Below are 18,963 nucleotides of genomic sequence, written 5' to 3' on the forward strand. Positions count from 1 at the left end.
AAATGTCTGCAAACCACCGGCTAATCCTTACCTTTTGGGCCTTGTTATGTGTTCAGACAGATTAGGGCCACAATGGGTATATATCCGAACACAGGGGATACAGGGGTATCAATTTTGGGGTGCAGATCCTTATTTTCATGTGCAGTTTAGAAACAAACTGTCTGTTTAAAATGACATATTTGCAAAAATATGAAACCTTTTCTTTTTCTTCTTCTGAATTGCATTAACTCCTGAAAAAAAAACATGGGATCAAAAATCTCATGACACCCCCCAATAAATGCATTAAGGGGTGTAGTTTTTAAAATGGGGTCATTTGTGGGGGTATCTATCATTCTGAAACCTATGAGCCTTTGCGATCTTGACTTGGTGTAGGAAAACAAAATGTTCCTCAAAAGTTCAATGTTAAATTTATACATCTCCTAAATTTCTCAAAAAAAGCTAAAGATTTTTAAATGTGCTTCCAGAATAAAGTATGAAAAAAATGATAATTAGAAAAAAAATTCTCTGCAATTTTGGTTCTATTTTATCATCTAAATGAAGTACAATGTGTAGTTTTAAAAATGTCAAAAATCACTTCCATATGCAAAACCTTTGCAGAGTTATTCTATGTTAAAGTGACACACATCAGATTTCAAAAATTTGGTCTGCTCATTAAGGTGCAAACGGGCTTTGTCACTAAGGGGTGAACAAACAGAGAACTATTGGACTGCACTCATATTCATTAACTGTTGACCAATGCCATTTAAAAGCTGTGAAATCTGTCAAGAAAACGGAATGTCTTGTATTTTCAGTTAATGGACTGATGACTGCAAAGTTCTGTTTTGCACTCTAGTGAGGTCCAGTGATTATGTAGTTAATGACATGGACTCCTTTACAAAGTAGGATTATTTCTGCCTGCATACTGGTTCACCACCACATGGTGGCAGCAAGTGCTTGTCTTCTACATTATTGACTAAAGCCCTCAAACCTCCCTAATCCCGGTAGCGTTATGTACAGTATGTCCATTTATTCATAGGCCACGGTGTAACACTTGGTATGTAGTATCCATCTGAGCCCTATTGCTTTCTATAGGGGCTCGGATGGATATTGCAGTGCAGCTGTCTCCATCCGCTCAGCCACCATCCGCATGTGATGAGATTTTTTTTCATTGAACTCCATAGGTTACTGATTGAAAAACTCATGCCGCTTTGTGGTGATCAGGTCAAAGCATGCAGTGTGTTCCATCTCTTTAAGTTTTTTTTGCCTTTTCCATTGATCACTTGGATTCGCCATAGGCTGAGCCTCACATTTCTGCTGCTAATCTGCATTCACAGATGCTGTAAATCCACATGCAAATTAGCGCTGTTTTGCCGCTTTTTAGATCACAAATCCACGCTTATGATCTATGCATTCCTATGATAATAAATGTGGCGTGGTATTGGCGCAGATTCCACGCGACTTCTGGATCAAATCTGCCTCACTTCTGCCATGTGGACATGCCTTAGGGCCCTGTTCACATGCCAACATTTGCAGTAGTTATCCCTTGGAATCTGCGGCATCAGCAGCTTGGGCAAACGAGAAACGCGAAATTCTCGGCCCGTGTAAACGGGCCTTAATGCAAATCCGCAGCAGAAATGCTTGTTAAGGGGGGTAGATGGGTCTTACACGAATGGATTTTAATTGTCGAATCCTCAATCGCAGTCCGTGCGGAATATCTGTGCTAAAACGCAGGCATTGAAAGGCATGTATTTTCAAAATTTCCTTCGCACTCGCGGGTATGACTTGCTTATTCCATGAGCAGAAGAAAAATCGCAGCATGCTCTATTTTAGTTCAGATTGGATGCGGACAACTTCCATTAATCCTTTCCCGCTATATGACGTACACTTACGTCATGCAGCCATTACCCATTTAAATGCCGCTATCAATTCTGACTTCGGCATTTAAATCCCCTAAACATTGTTCGGGGGTCCCGTACAGTCTCTCTACAGTGAGATCGGGGGGAGCCGTACGTGTGTCATGGCATCCGGGGTCCTTCTGAAAGGCCCTAGGGCTGTCTCAGCGGGGTGGCTTGATAGACTGCCTGTCAAATCGCAGTTTGATGTAATGCTATGGCATTACATCATACTGCAGTAGCGATCAAAGTGCTACCCCAGGTGGGCTTAAAAGGAAAGTAAGAGGATCAATAAAGTTTTATTAATTGTAAAAAAAAAAAAAGAAAGAAAAAAGTAACAAAAGTTTAAATGGCCCCCTGTAACTGTAATTAAAACAAACAAAAAAAGGAAATGTAAATCCTAAAAAAAAATACAAATTTGGTATTGCTGCATCCCCAAAAGTCTGATCTATCAAAGTAGTGCCTTATTTACCCCGCATGGTGAATGTTGTCCGGAGAAAGGAAAAAAAAATAAAAAATATATATATATATGAAACGCCAGAAATGCACATTTTCAGTCATTCTGTCTCCCAGAAAAAATGCATTAAAAAGCGATCAAAAAGTCGTATGTATTCCGAAATAGTACCAACATAAACTACAGGACATCCCGCAAAAAATGAGCCCTGGCTCAAGTACGTCGATGGAAAAATAAAGTTATTGCACGCAGAAGATGGCGGTAGAAAACAGTTTAAAAAAAAAAAATTCTGAAAAAAAAATAGAAGTACTACAGCAAAAAACAAAACAAAAAAGCTACAAGTTTGGTATGGTAGTAATTAAACTGACCCATAGAATAAAGTTATGTCATTTTAGTTGCAGTTTGTGCGCCGTAGAAACAAGACGCACTGAAAGATGGTGGAATATCGGGGGGTTTTTTTGTTTTTTTTTCATTTTACTCCACTTAGAATTTTTGACAAGTTTTTCAGTACATTATATGGTATATTAAATGGCACCATTGAAAAATACACCTTATCCTGCAAAACACAAGGCCTCATACAGCGACGTCGATGGATAAATGAAGGAGTTACCATTTTTTTTAAAGGTGGGGAGGAAAAACCGAAAATGGGGTGGGGTATGTCCTTAAGGGATTAAACCCTGCTCCCACATTTATATGGCCATGTTATTTAGTAAGAGGGAGATAAGTGGCGCCAGATGTTAGTAAATTTCCTGACTGAATCACGCGCCAGTTACCACCATCAGATAAGGGACTATCTTCAGGGCAAAAACCATGTAAGAGTTTCTGTTGAGCAGGAAGAGGCATGTAGTTATCCTTTATATGCCAAGATTACCAGTGCGGCCAAACCCATGGGAGAGGTCACTGCTGAACTTTATACAGCCTTCCTATAATTCCTGGCTCCTGGAGTTATACCTAGTCTGCCACAGGAACCATCCCGGCACCGCACTCTTATGGATGCTGGCTGTTGCCCATAGCAACCAATCACCGCTCAGCTTTCACTTTACCTCAGCTACTTTTTCTTGGCCCACCATTTCCATTCTGTCTTTGATATCAGCGATTAAAATGGTGTATTCTGAGGAGTCCATGCCGGAGTTGTGTATTAATGAGGGGGGATGGATATTCAGATACGGGTTTGTAAACCCATTGTGGGGTATGATGTAGTTTATTATAATCGATTTCAAGCAATATCTAACCTTGAGATTAGTGGGTGTAGCAAAAAGTGGGAAATTTGCTACGAAAATCAAGATATTCTAGTATAAATTGCCTCCACAGGCCGTTCTCACACAGGCGTTAGTAAAACCGCATGCTTTGTACAGCGTCTACTGTGAGCGTTCACCTGCGTTTTTGCTGAGCTTTTAGTGCAATAACAACAAAGGCAAAGTAAGCTGATGACATCTTCACTTTCACTCCCGGAGGCGCAGAGCGCTGCGTTCAAAAACAGGGTAAAACGTTGTTCACAGTGTTCTACCCCGTCTTTGACTACAATGGGAGACGCATCGCGTGTAAACACTTAAACGCCTAAAATAGGCCAGACAGGGTTCAAAAATCGCTGCGTTAGAAACGCCATATTCGAACGCTAGTCTGAAATCAATGGAGGCGTTTTACAGCGTTTACCGCGGCGTTTGAATTAGTTGTCTGAAACACGGCTGTAAAAAGCGTTGTGTGCGAGAGTGGCCTTAGAGGTGAGCGACCCAAGTTAAACTCCTCATAGGGGCGCCATGCAATCAGAGGTGACCCTGACTGTGGATGAAGGCTGAACTTGGTCACCACAGTTAGGCCGGATTGCAAAATTGCTTAATCTTTCATTTTAGATTAGTCAGAGCAGAAAAAAAAGTGTGTATATGTGTGTGTGTATATGTATATATATATGTATATATATATATATATATATATATATATATATATATATATATATATATATATATATATATATATATATAGTGTGTGTATGTGTGTGTGTATATATATATATATAATGTTTGTGTGTGTGTGTATGATAACTGTGGAGGTTTAACTGATGTTCTGAGTGATCATTTTATTTAAATTAATATATAATATTCTAGATGAATTCTTAATATTTTCCCGTTATTAATTGGCCTCTTGGACTATTTTGCGCTGTAGTAATGCCTTTTTTTTTTTTCCTCGCCAGCACACCAACGATTTTGCTCTGTACACTGAAGCGATTAAGTTCTTCAACCACCCTGAGCACATGGTGCGGGTTGCCGTGAGGAACATCACTTTAAATATTTACAAAGGTGAGAATCCTTTATCTCCACTTATATAACTGGGAGTCGCACAAGTATTTTGGGATGAAATGGTCATCGCCGCATGACGGCGCCAACACGAGGTCACTGAAACGCTCGACTCGGAATCGTTCGCTATTCAACAACTAGCCAATAACCTCTGCTTCAGAGACCCCCACCCTCCCCCCGCCATTGACTTCTATGAGGATTTTTGGTGCACAAATACGCCGAAAAATAAATAATATAGAATCGTAATCAATTTCTTCTATGCTCTGCGAATTGCGCATGCAAATACGTTGGTGAGAAGCTGATGAGCAACAATCAGTCCATGTAAGGGCACACAAATGGCCATTAGTCGCTAAAGCGTTTTTGTTTTTTTTTTTTTACAATTTCAAGTAACTCTTTGGACGATAGTTGGCCCGTAATAATACCCTAATGCCATCAACTATTTTTGTCATATTGCTGGTTGAGACCCTACTCATACCAGACTGATGATTTACCGGTCATGTGAATCCGGCACTACAATCACCCGGGTAGGCAGATGGGCTCTGCATACAAATGTTTTCTAAGATCCAGTTTCCACAGCACGCTCGGATTTTCAATGCGGATATCCGCAGTGGATGCACTGCAAATCATCGTAAAAATGATTTTTAATGGCTTGCGGGTACGCGGATTGTGTGTTTTTATCTCCCATCGAGATGAATGGAGCCACATCCGTGATAAAATGGAGCATGCTGCGATTTTTAGATCCTCGCGGGGCATCTGCAAAGCACCTAAAAATCAAATCCGCAGGGTTTAATTCAGTTGTGGACACCCCATTGTTTCCTATCGGCGGCTATAGCTGCGGATTTAATAAATCAAATCCGCATGTTGACATTGGCCTTAGAAACCAAGGGTGCGTCCTCGCGTATCCTAAGGAATTGCCTTCATAACATCGGCAGCATGGTATAGCACCAGCAATATGGCTGAGATCTTAAGACATCTCATCCTACAGAGAAACATCCGCAGCATTAATTGAACTACACTTCAAGTGACCCTCCAGTTTTTGGACACAAATCTGTCCTGAGACTTAGAGGTGGGGTGGACTATATTACCTGTAGATGATCTTCTCAGCAGTCTCTCCAGTCTGCCGGTTCCGGGTGTCCTTTTCGTTTTAGTCTTTCCATCATTAGGATTACCAATGCACTGTGATTAGTGATGGCACACTGTACCCAGAACTGGCAGAATGGATGGATGGATGGATGGATGGATGGACAAGAAGGTCCTCTACTGCTATAGGGATTCCCTCCACCCTCTGGTCCAGGAACAAAATGTTGTCCTACAACCATGCAGTCACTTTAACACTTGGATTGGATATTGGATTTCATCACTTTAAATAAGGGGTCGAAATGCGTGGTAAATCCATATGTGATACATGGGACCTGTATTTACTGGTGAGGGGTTTTAGGTGTTTTTAAAAATAGCTACTTGTTAATATGTTCCTCTCACTTTTTTCTGTTTGTAGATTCCAGAGCTCATTCATATTTAGTACCAAAGTAAAATTCCCTTTTTAGGATAAAGTTTTTATGGAGGAACTTTTATTGTTCTTTTGCTTTTTTTGCACTTGTTCTCGCGTGTTTTTTGTTTTTTTTTAATCTGGTAAATATGAATGAGCCCTGCCAGCGATTACTGACGGTATATTGAATATAATTATTTTCTGTTTCTTGCCCCCTTCACTGGTGACCCCTTTGTGCCATACGCAGTGTCATGTAAGTTTGCTAGCCATTTACCATTACTTTTCCTGTGCATGCACCTTGATTAGTAAGCTTGCATGAATACAAGTACATCAGTGGTGGGTATCTGACGAGGCAATTTATAAATGAATTGAGTTGGTGGAGATTGAGCACAATGTAATATGGGACATATTTAATGGGGGGGGGGGGGGCTCACATTTGCAATGCCCATCACTGGCCCAACTTGAAACCCATACCATGCCATCCATTACATTAGTAAACCACTGAAAAACGTGGAAATTAAGTGGGGTTAGGGGCATTTATTTGGCATTGCTGTCAACATTTATACATCACACGAGATGGGCAAGAACTAATTGGTTCATTTAATGAGACGAAACAAATGTTGGCTTAATGGCGCACCGATTGTGTTACTCTGGCGTATCCAAAATTCACAAAGTGTTACATGCAAAATGTAGTTTGACGTGTTAACCTATAAGAAGGTGTGCTACACCAACGCTAGATGTTCATACAGTATTAGCCTTTCCACGATCCCACCACATGATGTAGGCTATATGTAATTGGTGTCCATGTGTAGTATAGCTTGTCCGTTTAATCCATGATTGTAATTCTGCTCTTCCAACTTTTTTTTTCAGACAGTTTGCTCTTGGATAATGGACACTAAATTACCTACTAACATATCTTTTTGTCTCATTAATCAGAAAATATTGCTGCACCAACTCCTTAGGCTAGTTTCAGACTTCTGTAATGTGGCTGCATGTTAAAGGGCTTCTTGGCTTTCGACAAACCCTACTTGTTAGAAAGCTCTCATGATAATAAAGTTATCACAAAGTGTCCCCCAATGTTGGACGCCCCGGTAATCATCAGCAATCTGTTAAGAAACCTGACAGTAAGGGTAGATTTACACAGGACGACTTTTGGGTCCATAAGCGCTGACAGCCGTCCCAACGACTATCGCTCCTCTGCCCTCACGCAGGGGTAATAATTGCTCACTAAATTGAAGCAGAGTCCACCATAGAGCTCTTCTGGTCACTCGCCTCCATTCAGAGTCAACAGGCAGTTGTTCATAGATGAACAACTGCCTGTTTAAAAAGTCTGATAGTTACTTAATTTTTGGGTGAACTAAAAACCAAGCAACGCCGACTTGTTCTGTTGGGCGCCATGTTTATATGCCAAGTCTTTTGAGTCGTTACTTGGGCAACTCAAAAGTATCCTTGCTGTTCAGTTTCCCTGCAGCGCCTCCATAGGGGAAAGTAATCATTGCACAGAACCCATAGTGGGTGCAATGCAATGTTGCATAGGCTTTCTTCATTCACTGGGGGCCAATAGTGTCCTTATGGACTTCCTCAGAATAATATATATTTGTATACCTTTTCTATTTGTATAGAATAGTGTGGTTGACAACACTATTCTATATAGACACATCTAGTAAGAAAAGGCTTTTTTTTTGGGGGGGGGGGGGGGGGGACATATACCACTTATCGCTGTGTGCCTTTATAGTGTGGTACATTGTGAAATCCTCCAGAAGTATACCTCTGCTATACACAGCAAATGCACCCTTTCAGACTCCTGAAATGGCCTGAAAGTGAACAACTTTTTATGTTTTATTTATTTTATTTTTTTTAAAGCTGAATAATCGCTCGATTAGTCTTGTCAGAGTGGTGGGGGCTCTGTATTTTTTTTCTTTAGAGCCACTAGAGGAGCTCTGGCTCTTACTGCATACTTCATTTTTGAGTTATATGTAAAACGGTACACAGTAACTTCCCTCTAGTGCATAACAGGCAGTAATTAATTTTAGGGTACTTTTTCATGGGTTGACTATCGGTTGAAAAAATAACTACAAACGTACGAATTCCATCGACAGTCATCCCGTGTAAAAATAGGTCCTGATGGGGTACTGAGGGAGAAATCGTTCATTAATCCCTCCTTTTCAGCTCACTGAAGTAAAGTGCAACTGAGTGACTTCTCGTTGTAAACAGGCAGTCATTCATCTATGAACGACTGCCTGTTCACTGTGAATAGAGGTGGGTGGCTAGAAGAGATCTCCGGCCTGCTCCCCTTCTCTTCACTGAACGGCTTCTTTGTGACAGTTGTCCTGTGTAGAAGCACCCTTAGATTCCAAATCTGTGTGTATGCAGGGTATCTGGAGCTCTGTATAGAAAACAAAGCTAAAACTGAGCTCTGACTGCCATAGGGCTGGTGTTAGCAATTTTCAGAAAAACGCCACATTTTCCTGGGCATCTTTTGCCGCTTTTGGTGTGCCGCAAAAAGACGCTGTAGGTGAAGACGGCGATATGAAATTCAATACTAACAGTGTTTTTGTATAATTTTCACTTGTCATAACTTTTTTTTGCAGAAGGCTGCAGGTTTGGCCTTTTTCTTTCTGTAAAAGAAAAAAAACTGCCTTAAGAATGGCTTAAGAAGGTTGTTTTGTCCAACTAGTAAAGACTTGTATTTACTGGCAACTCGATTTGACAGCAGCATTGGCTTGAATTATTGCACTTGGACGTCTTGTGTGTTAATGATGGCCGATGTGGCAGTGCTCATGTGTCACAGCGGTACATGTAAGTTATGTATACACGGTCAATCCGGTATACATATAATGTAGCACACTTGCACTAGCTTTGCCCTTCGTTCCTGCTGTTTACTTTAATTGCCAATAACGACCTCATTACTAAACACAGATTTACAAGTCCTCTTCTCGCTGTTGCAGCCATAACAATTTTGTAATTGGTGAAAGCAAATAAAAAATAGGAAATATTGTTACACTTTTACGGCATAAGCTGTAATCGTTAAAAACGTTGCTGAGTGTACAAATATACAAGCTTTGCCCTATTTAACTTTAATGGACACGGACCTTTCAAGGTCGTTGGCTTGTTGTGTAATTAGTCTTTGATACTTGATGGATTGCTTGTGCTTCTCTCATATATTAACCTGTTTCTGTTTTTTATTCTTTTTAGTTAACAACCAGCCCATGTTACACTATATTAGAGATAAAACTGCCGTGCCCTATTTTTCCAATCTGGTTTGGTTCATTGGAATCCATGTGATTGAGCTTGATAAGTGTGTGCAGACTGATGAGGAGTAAGTATATGTTTTTGGTGTCTTGTTAATAACTTTTTTTAAATGGGTGCCAGCAGGCAAGAATATTGTGACCTTTCATAGTTTAAAGGGATTTACTCAAATTAGACATTCATCTTTTTTTATTGTACTTTTTCAGTTTTTAATGATTTTCAGAATGGTTAAGAGATTTGGATGTGGTGGAGGGAATTCTCGTGTCTTGGAAGAAAGTCTTTTATTGTTAAGGTTTCCAGGTGTTTGGAAAAGTGCCTAAAGGTTAAAATAGCAAAGATATACCCAGATATAAACAACCTCTGTTTAACAAATTTTGGGAGATTTCCCTGCATATGGATTGTTTGAAATGAGACTTTGTACGGAATGCCAAAAATGGGATGCCAAAGTATGTGTTAGCGCAATACCTACACTCCAGGTATATTTTGGTGTTTCAAAAGAATGAGATGAAGTACTTCACAGAACTAAGACATGCCACTCTCAACTTGGTGTAATTGTTAGTTCCCCCCCTTTATTCGTGCTGGGTCTCAATTTATAGTGTTAAGTAAAACAGAACATATTCTTGGAAAACTGCTGCTGATAACGTCAAGGTCGCCAGTCTGGGTTTCTTGTCACAAGTTGCTTTATAACCAAGGTTGTTCTTCCACCGCTTTGGCAAAGGTAAGATAGTAAGGTCTGCAAATGCTCTAGTTATGGAAAATTACAAGTTTATGATATTTCAGACTGAAGCATATAAGATGGATACAAGATACAAAATGGATACATATTTGCTGCCCTAACATATGAAGTAACGGATATTTCACGCATTTCCTAGGCATTCTATACAATGCAGCAAATTATAAAATACTCCCGCCAGTGGTGGACTGGGCCCCTCTCTCACCGGACACACAATGTTTTCCATACACCAAAAGATATGATTCCAACCTTCGCACAATCAGCCTTCATCATATACCAGTATACTACAAGCCAACCCCCATCATCTGCTTCTTCCACTATCCCACAAGCCAACCCCCAACATTTTCTTCTTCCGATGTCCCACAAGCCAGCCCTCTAATCATCATCTTCTTCCGATGTCCCACAAGCCAGCCCTCTAATCATCATCTTCTTCCGATGTCCCACAAGCCAGCCCTCTAATCATCATCTTCTTCCGATGTCCCACAAGCCAGCCCTCTAATCATCATCTTCTTCCGATGTCCCACAAGCCAGCCCTCTAATCATCATCTTCTTCTGACGTCCCACAAGCCAGCCCCCTAATCATCATCTTCTTCTGACGTCCCACAAGCCAACCCCCCCATCATCTTCTTCTGACGTCCCACAAGCCAGCCCCCTAATCATCATCTTCTTCTGACGTCCCACAAGCCAGCCCCCTAATCATCATCTTCTTCTGACGTCCCACAAGCGAACCCCCCATCATCATCTTCTTCCGATGTCCCACAAGCGAACCCCCCCCATCATCTTCTTCTCACGATGTCCCACAAGCCAACCCTCCATCATCTTCTTCTCACGATGTCCCACAAGCCAACCCCCCATCATCTTCTTCTTACGATGTCCCACAAGCCAACCCCCCCATCATCATCTTCTCACGATGTCCCACAAGCCAACCCCCCCATCATCATCTTCTCACGATGTCCCACAAGCCAACCCCCCCATCATCATCTTCTCACGATGTCCCACAAGCCAACCCCTCCATCATCATCTTCTCACGATGTCCCACAAGCCAACCCCCCATCATCTTCTTCTTACGATGTCCCACAAGCCAACCCCCCCATCATCATCTTCTCACGATGTCCCACAAGCCAACCCCCCCATCATCATCATCATCTTCTCACGATGTCCCACAAGCCAACCCCCCCATCATCATCATCTTCTCACGATGTCCCACAAGCCAACCCCCCCATCATCATCATCTCACGATGTCCCACAAGCAAACCCCCCCCATCATCATCATCTCACGATGTCCCACAAGCAAACCCCCATCATCATCATCTCACGATGTCCCACAAGCCAACCCCCCCATTCATCTTCTCACGATGTCCCACAAGCCAACCCCCCCATCATCTTCTCACGATGTCCCACAAGCCAACCCCTCCATCATCTTCTTCTCACGATGTCCCACAAGCCAACCCCTCCATCATCTTCTTCTCACGATGTCCCACAAGCCAACCCCCCCATCATCATCTTCTCACGATGTCCCACAAGCCAACCCCCCCATCATCATCTTCTCACGATGTCCCACAAGCCAACCCCCCCATCATCATCTTCTCGCGATGTCCCACAAGCCAACCCCCCATCATCATCATCTTCTCACGATGTCCCACAAGCCAACCCCCCCATCATCATCTTCTCACGATGTCCCACAAGCCAACCCCCCCATTCATCATCTTCTCACGATGTCCCACAAGCCAACCCCCCCCCCCCATCATCTTCTTCCGATGTCCCACAAGCCAACCCCCCCATCATCATCTTCTCACGATGTCCCACAAGCCAACCCCCCCCCCCCCCCCCATCATCTTCTTCCGATGTCTCACAAGCACTTTCCACAGTCCTGCAGTCAGTTAGCACTGACAGAGCCAGCCTGGCCCCTGCTGCCTCGCTCACACTGACACAGTCCAGACTCCAAAGACCACAGCGCCTGCAGGCTGCATGCAAGGCTGGACAGGTTTGGTATGCCTTGTCTGTCAGCATGACACTCCGTCAAATGGTGTTGGGGCACAGGTTCTCTTAGGATCCACTTAGTGCCATGTGCGTTTCCACCTGCCCACCAACACAGTGACCTGTGTGTCCAGTGGTGCCGTGTCTGCTGCTGGGGCTCGCCAGGGACCAATCGAGCTCCTCGTCTCCCCCCGGCTGCAGCTGCTCAAAATATCTGACTGACTTATTCAGCGAAAGAGACAGAGCTAGGCTCACTCACTGCTGCAAGACTTGGAGACGCAGGCGCTGCGCACCACTAGGTCAATACGGGATTTTTTTTTTTTTTCAGTAAGAAAGTCGTGTACTCTAGTTTTGTGTTACTTATTGCATACTTATATACATCTTTTTTTTTCTTCTTTCATTAAGGCCTTTTCATGACTCTCTTTTTATATTCTGCCTAAATAGTACATAATGGGCCATGAAAAATATAACCTAGCACCACACTCTTATAAAAGCTGTCTCAAAGAAATTCTGTGGTGCTTGTAGCAACCAATCGCAGCGCAGCTTTCATTTGATCTTTCATATAGGAAATAAAATTGCACTGTGGTTGCTATAGGCAACAAAGACAGACCTTCCTTCAGACCACTTTTATAAGAGTGTGGCGTGGCTACTTTTTTCCTGGCCGACCCTGTGCTTGTCGTTCTATGTAATGCCTACGTATACTGTGTAGTGTCCAGGGAAAGTATATGGGGTAGTTAAATAAAACACATGTTTTGGACTTTGCCCAACAACCTTACATCCTATAGACTGCCTGTTTGTTACACGTTGCACGTAACATATACATTAATTGGAGGCCAAGAACTAAGTGTGAACCCAGCCCCACAAACATTTTCTTGTTCGTCCTTGCATTGGTTTCCTCAGGTTCTTCTAGAACATGGCTGTTTTGAGTGATAGCCATGAAATGGACCATTACCTCATTATACTTGTGGTATAATTATTTAAGGTGGGGTGATATCTGATTCCTCTATAAATAGAGTTATTTCTGAATCACCTTTTTCTTATGTAGTTCTTCAGACTTCCTTGTGCTGTGTTTTAGGATTTCTGTCAAACTCTTGTTGCCAGTTAGCCCCACCCTCTTGTCACATACTTGGACTACCTATACCCACACCGACTGCTCCTGTGCAGACTAGGTAACGGATGACAAATCTAGTCGGTGTAGTCTGACCCTGCAGTCATTTTCCTTCCCTTTGTCCTTCTAACTACCAAATTTATAGTAGTACAAAGTAGGGAATAAATGGGGAAAAAGTAGAGACTGCAAGACTACAGGACGGCACAACAGAGTTAATTTGCTATCTGTTAGCATGGGGACGCATAGTCTGCAAAGAAGCTGTAGATGCAAAATCATAGGAAATTTTTGATCAGAGGAGTGAGTATTCCTAGAAATGCTTATTTAGGGGATAAATAACTGATCAGCAGGGGTCTTACTGCTGAGCCCCACCCCCCACCCTTCCTTAGAACATGAGTCTCGTGTCCCCCTCTTCTCTACGTTGCACCCCATCCCAATGAGGAGGAGCTTAAAGGGGTTTTCCAGGCACAAAATGGAAATTATGAAAATGGTGACATCAGCGAAGTATCAGTAACCTGTACCTTATAGCTGCCATTCTGGACCCTCTTCTTCATCCCGATCTGCCGCTGTGTTTACATGCATCACTTCTACAGTAAACACAGCAACAGACTTGCCTACAACCTCCAGCATGCGTAGAGCTTGTCTACTGGCCAGCACTGTAGCTCCGCCCACAGCTCACGGGTCCTGCAACCTACTAGCACCAACTGCTGAAGTAGACAGACAGGAGCTTCTGGCACTCTGAACTGCACATGAGCAATACAGCACAGTGCTTCCACCCCCTTTCTCCCATCATGCACTGCTCACAGGATGTTAGAGCCTATGGTCAGGGAAGGAAGTAGTAAATGTGGACAAGATGTCATTCAGGCAGAGAGTCATGTGACATTGAAGAAAGTAGCTAGACCCGGTACAGCGAACCTGTTACACCATGATTTTTTGTGATGATGTACATTAGATTTTAAAATGTTAGTCTGTGCCTGGAATACCCCTTTAAATTAAATGCCGACCATGAGAACTGTTGCTCCATTCATCATTTCAGTGGAGCCCAACAGCCCTAATGAAATGAAATGGAGCCGCAGTGCGCATGCTAAGCCACCACTTCATTTACTTTTCTCCCCACTGGGAGGTGCATTGAAGAGGAGAGGGGGACACGGGACTCCCGTCCTCAGGATTACAGGGAATTTTGGTGGGGACACCCCAGCAATCGGAGTTTTATCACTTATCCTGTGACTAGGTGATTAAAGTTGTTTCTGGATTAACCCCTTCGGATTACATTTTTTTCATATAATTTTTGGCATGGGCGTCCAAAACTACAGTATATAAAAGCAATACACTCGCCAGCAGCATAGCATCTGACAGGTGATTTCACCAGGTCTGCTATCCTGTTGACCTTACATGGGCATCTAATGTAGAAGCCCCTGCACCTTTATGGTACGTATCCTATCGGGGCCTTCTATTGGCTGCACTAGTCATGTGGGTAAACAAGGGCATGTGTGTTTTTTATATTTTTTTTAATATGACTCCTTCCTCTACTGCTATTAATGCCTTATTGCTCAGAAAACCACTTTTGAGAACTTATGCAAAGTTCCTTTATTTTTCATTTCAGATTCATTTGGGCAGATTCATAGGGTTCAGATGTGTGCTAAGCCTTTTATATGCAAACTAGTATTACAGGAATTCCCATTGGTCTTTCACACCCTATTTCCTCACAATAGCTTTTCCTTAATTCTCTTTTCCAGTGAACTGGATGTCTTCATATTGTTTGCGAAACATGAGAATGATCACCCTCCTAGGTGAATCCTGACATTCCTGGTAGCCTGCCGTCCCTCGGTGTTTATTGGCAGTCACTTTCCCCAGACCTCTGATAATTCATTGTAGCAGGATTTAGTGGTTTCCTTACAGCGTGCTCCATCAAGCAGGCATAAGTAACGGTAAACTCTGGGCGACTTGCACTTTGCAGCCTATGGAAACGCTGGCTTGGCACATTCTCCCCCCTCTACCACTTTTATTGCGAGTAGTGGTGTTTATGCATCGCCGGATTGATCATTAACATTCTCCAAATTGCAGAGTTGCAGAATGAAGATTTATCAATAAGAACCCCCATGAAGACTCTTAGTGCCGCCTGGGCTGCAGCCAAGATTTAGATCATTCTCGCTTCTGTGTTGATTTTTTTCCCCCTTTTATAAACAAGTGCTTAATCCTGATGCCTTTAATCTCCTAGGTTCGGAATGAACGTATGACTGCCTCTTAATTGGATTGCATGAATTATTCACAGCTTCCTCCGGGTCATTGGCCCCCACAGCAGCCTTCTCATGTACTAATTGAAGCCTTGCTTGTTGTGCTTGAGTGATTGGAGTGGTAGCGTAATCCATATTCTGAAACAATCCATTAAAGTGATTGTAATTTGGCTAAATTAATAGACCACATTCTGGAGTGGGAAAAGAATGGCAGCAGAGGATGCGAGGCTGCGTCTGGAGTGTCATTTGGCTTTATAACCTAATTGGAGTAGATTCCTGGGAGATCAGAGGTGTAATGCCATAATCGTAATCCCATACATAATAGTGGAAGCGCAACGTTAAGAGATGCATGGCCACTCTTGTGAGATTATACACAAGGCTCCTTGCTTCGTGGGTGTTTTTGCTAATTTCTCTTAGGCACGCTTTAACAATTGGTATCATGAAAAAAATGTAGCTAAGTTTTCAATATGTTTTCTAATATGTATCAGGTTCTTCTTACCCACCAATTTGGTGCTATTTACACCCTGTTTCATGTCTATAAGTTCTGTTTTTCAGGTGGTCTTTTCCATTTTTCTGTTCTGCTGTTTGCAATCCACTTTCAGGCAGGGGTCGTGTAGCAACCCTAGCAGTAGTTTACTGTCCCGCACTTCCTTGCCCTTACTTCCCATGCTCTGGTCCAATTAGCAGGGAGGCAGTATCTGAATGCCACCTTCTCTGCATTCCCAGAACAATCAGGCATTTAGAGACATTCTGGCCAGCTGGTTAGTAAACACACCAGAGTGTGTAATGTGTGCATAGACACGCACCCACACGCTGTAACAGCAGGAGAGGCAGAGGCTCTGGAGATTATTATCAGAGTGTCTGCAGATCTGTCGGTCTGCAGACTGTGAGCGTGTGGGAGCCCAATGTTGCTATGGGATCGTCCCTGTATCCTTGTTCCTATGGAAGCTCTATTCCTAATGACTAAGAGCAAATTGTACAGACGCTAGAAGGGAGACCTCTAGTGGCTGCCACTTCTTCAAACGTGATTTACAGTGGTAAAGCAACAAAATTTTTCATGCAAGTATATTTCAAAAACGATGAGACTAACACAAGTTAGTAGAGGAGTATAAGTTGTCGGAATAGTTAGTTCCCCTTTAAACAATCTGAGTACACCAGTATCTTCTGCATGGACACTGTAGAATACATGAGACATGTGTCTGCTTTTTCCATGGCACTTTCGTAAAATTTATCTAAAAGATTTTAAAGGGGTTGTCCCGCGAAAGCAAGTGGGGTTATACACTTCTGTATGGCCATATTAATGCACTTTGTAATATACATCGCGCATTAAATATTGGCCATACAGAAGTTATTCACTTACCTGCTCCGTTGCTGGCGTCCCCGTCTCCATGGTGCCGTCTAATCTTCAGCGTCTAATCGCCCGATTAGACGCGCTTGCGCAGTCCGGTCTTCTCCCTTCTGAATGGGGCCGCTCGTGCCAGAGAGCGGCTCCTCGTAGCTCCGCCCCGTCACGTGTGCCGATTCCAGCCAATCAGGAGGCTGGAATCGGCAATGGACCGCACAGAAGACCTGCGGTCCACCGAGGGTGAAGATCCCGGCGGCCATCTTCACAAGGTAAGTAAGAAGTCACCGGAGCGCGGGGATTCGGGTAAGTACTATCCGTTTTTTTTTTAAACCCCTGCATCGGGTTTGTCTCGCGCCGAATGGGGGGGGGGCTATTGAAAAAAAACAAAAAACCTGTTTCGGCGCGGGACAACCCCTTTAAGTTAAGTGGGAACATATACTCAGGATGGTACCTCAACGCATGAGACGTTTGTGGTATAGCTTATCCATAAGCCTCATGTCTCACGCTCCCACTGTGAGATGTGCTGTCAGTCGGCTGCCGCAAATGGACAGCTGGTGCTGGTGTGGCGTGCAGCTGGTAATCGAGGAGGAACAGAAATTGGAGCTGCAGGAGCCAATAAATAATGTAACTATATTGTTTACCTGGATTGTTTTACAATTTTCAACATCTGAATGCTTCAGCGGTCACTGAGCTATCAACAAACTTTGCATAAATCAGTAGTACAAGCTAATATAAGAAACTTTAGACTATACCTTATCTGAAAAGTAGCCATTTTCTCCACTTATGAGGCTCCTTTCCCTTAATAATATGTTTACTAATTTTGAAAAGCACCTAAGACCTGTCTTTTATAGACAAAACATAATGGCTCATTTACAAAGTAGTTTGCGTGCTTCCTATTAACGTTTATGAGGAGGAGAGGAGTGGCCGAGCGAGAGAGGAGCACAGAGACGCACACAGACACGCTGCTGCAGCTTATAATGGTTTACGGCTGACAGCTACTGCCGTCACATGTAGACTGCTCAGTACTGCTGTATAATGTACCCCTCTGCTGCTACTACTTTTGTGTATATGACACGGAGATGAGCTCTCCTCTCTGTGCAGTGTTTTGCCGACATGACAGCTGTCTCCATCTACCAGCCCAGGAAAAACTGAGAATTAGAGAGATGGTTTACAGAGAAGAAAATTAGCTGAAGTCAGGAATAGTGTTAGTCCTCATGTACATGCAGCTTGTTCTAAAAAGCCATCTCATGTTATGGGTATCTTATTAATGTTCTAAAATCCTAGTGACAGACTCCATATATACATAACCATCACTGATAGATATATATATATATATATATATATATATATATATATATATATATATATATATATATATATATATATATATATATATATATATATAATTTCATGGTATATTTGTGCTAATTCTGCTCTGACACATCTGGTGTTCTTCAGTTATTACTTTTTAGCTGCTGATTTTTGTTGATGGATTGAAGTCTTTATGTAACCTATTCTGACTGGAGGCATTATTACTGCATGCGAGTGAGGTGGCATTGTATAGTCTTGGACTGTGAATGTATATATGTGATTAGTTTTACATTATGGCCGTAATCAATCTAGTATGTTTATGTCCCATCCATATATTTTTCAGACACAAGAATCGAGGAAGTCTCAGTAATTTAGTATCGCAGCACCTGGACCATTTGAATTATCTCAATGATATTCTGATTATCAACTGCGAGTTTCTTAATGATGTCCTAACGGACCATCTGCTTAACAGACTACTGCTGCCCCTCTATGTCTATTCACTGGTGACCCAAGATCAGGTAATTGCTCTGCTTCCTGTATAATCGCTGCAGGCCTTTGGTGTATTAGTGGTGATGTATAATTATGGTTTTTGCGATCTACTTCTGCCAGCAGTAACTGGCATTTATATACATCAGTGGTTATTCCCGCATCTACATGTAAGACGTGGACCTCCGCTGATTCTGTAACCCCCATATAGGAGTTAAAGGGGTTGTCCCGCGCCGAAACGTTTTTTTGTTTTTTTTTCAACACCCCCCCCCCCCCCCTCCTGATTGGCTGGAATCGGCACGTGACGGGGCGGAGCTACACGGAGCTACACGGAGCCCCATTGAGAAGATAAGAAGACCCGGACTGCGCAAGCGCGTCTAATTTGGCCATTAGACGGCGAAAATTAGACGGCAACCATGGA

At 42.7% G+C, this 18,963-nt stretch overlaps 1 protein-coding gene across 5 annotated transcripts in view; it reads left to right on the top strand.

Moving 5' to 3' along the window:
• The window catches only part of CLEC16A (C-type lectin domain containing 16A), a 197,527-nt gene that overhangs the window by 14,149 nt on the left and 164,415 nt on the right, over positions 1-18,963 (top strand). For all 5 annotated transcript variants that reach the window (XM_066576179.1, XM_066576181.1, XM_066576183.1 and 2 more), the window contains exons 5-7: positions 4,514-4,619; positions 9,298-9,421; positions 18,400-18,574. In XM_066576179.1, the coding sequence (XP_066432276.1) occupies positions 4,514-4,619; positions 9,298-9,421; positions 18,400-18,574 (405 nt within the window). The remainder of the gene's footprint in view (positions 1-4,513; positions 4,620-9,297; positions 9,422-18,399; positions 18,575-18,963) is intronic.

Source organism: Eleutherodactylus coqui, chromosome 8 (genome assembly GCF_035609145.1).
Source record: "Eleutherodactylus coqui strain aEleCoq1 chromosome 8, aEleCoq1.hap1, whole genome shotgun sequence".
Taxonomy (NCBI): Eukaryota; Metazoa; Chordata; class Amphibia; order Anura; family Eleutherodactylidae; genus Eleutherodactylus; species Eleutherodactylus coqui.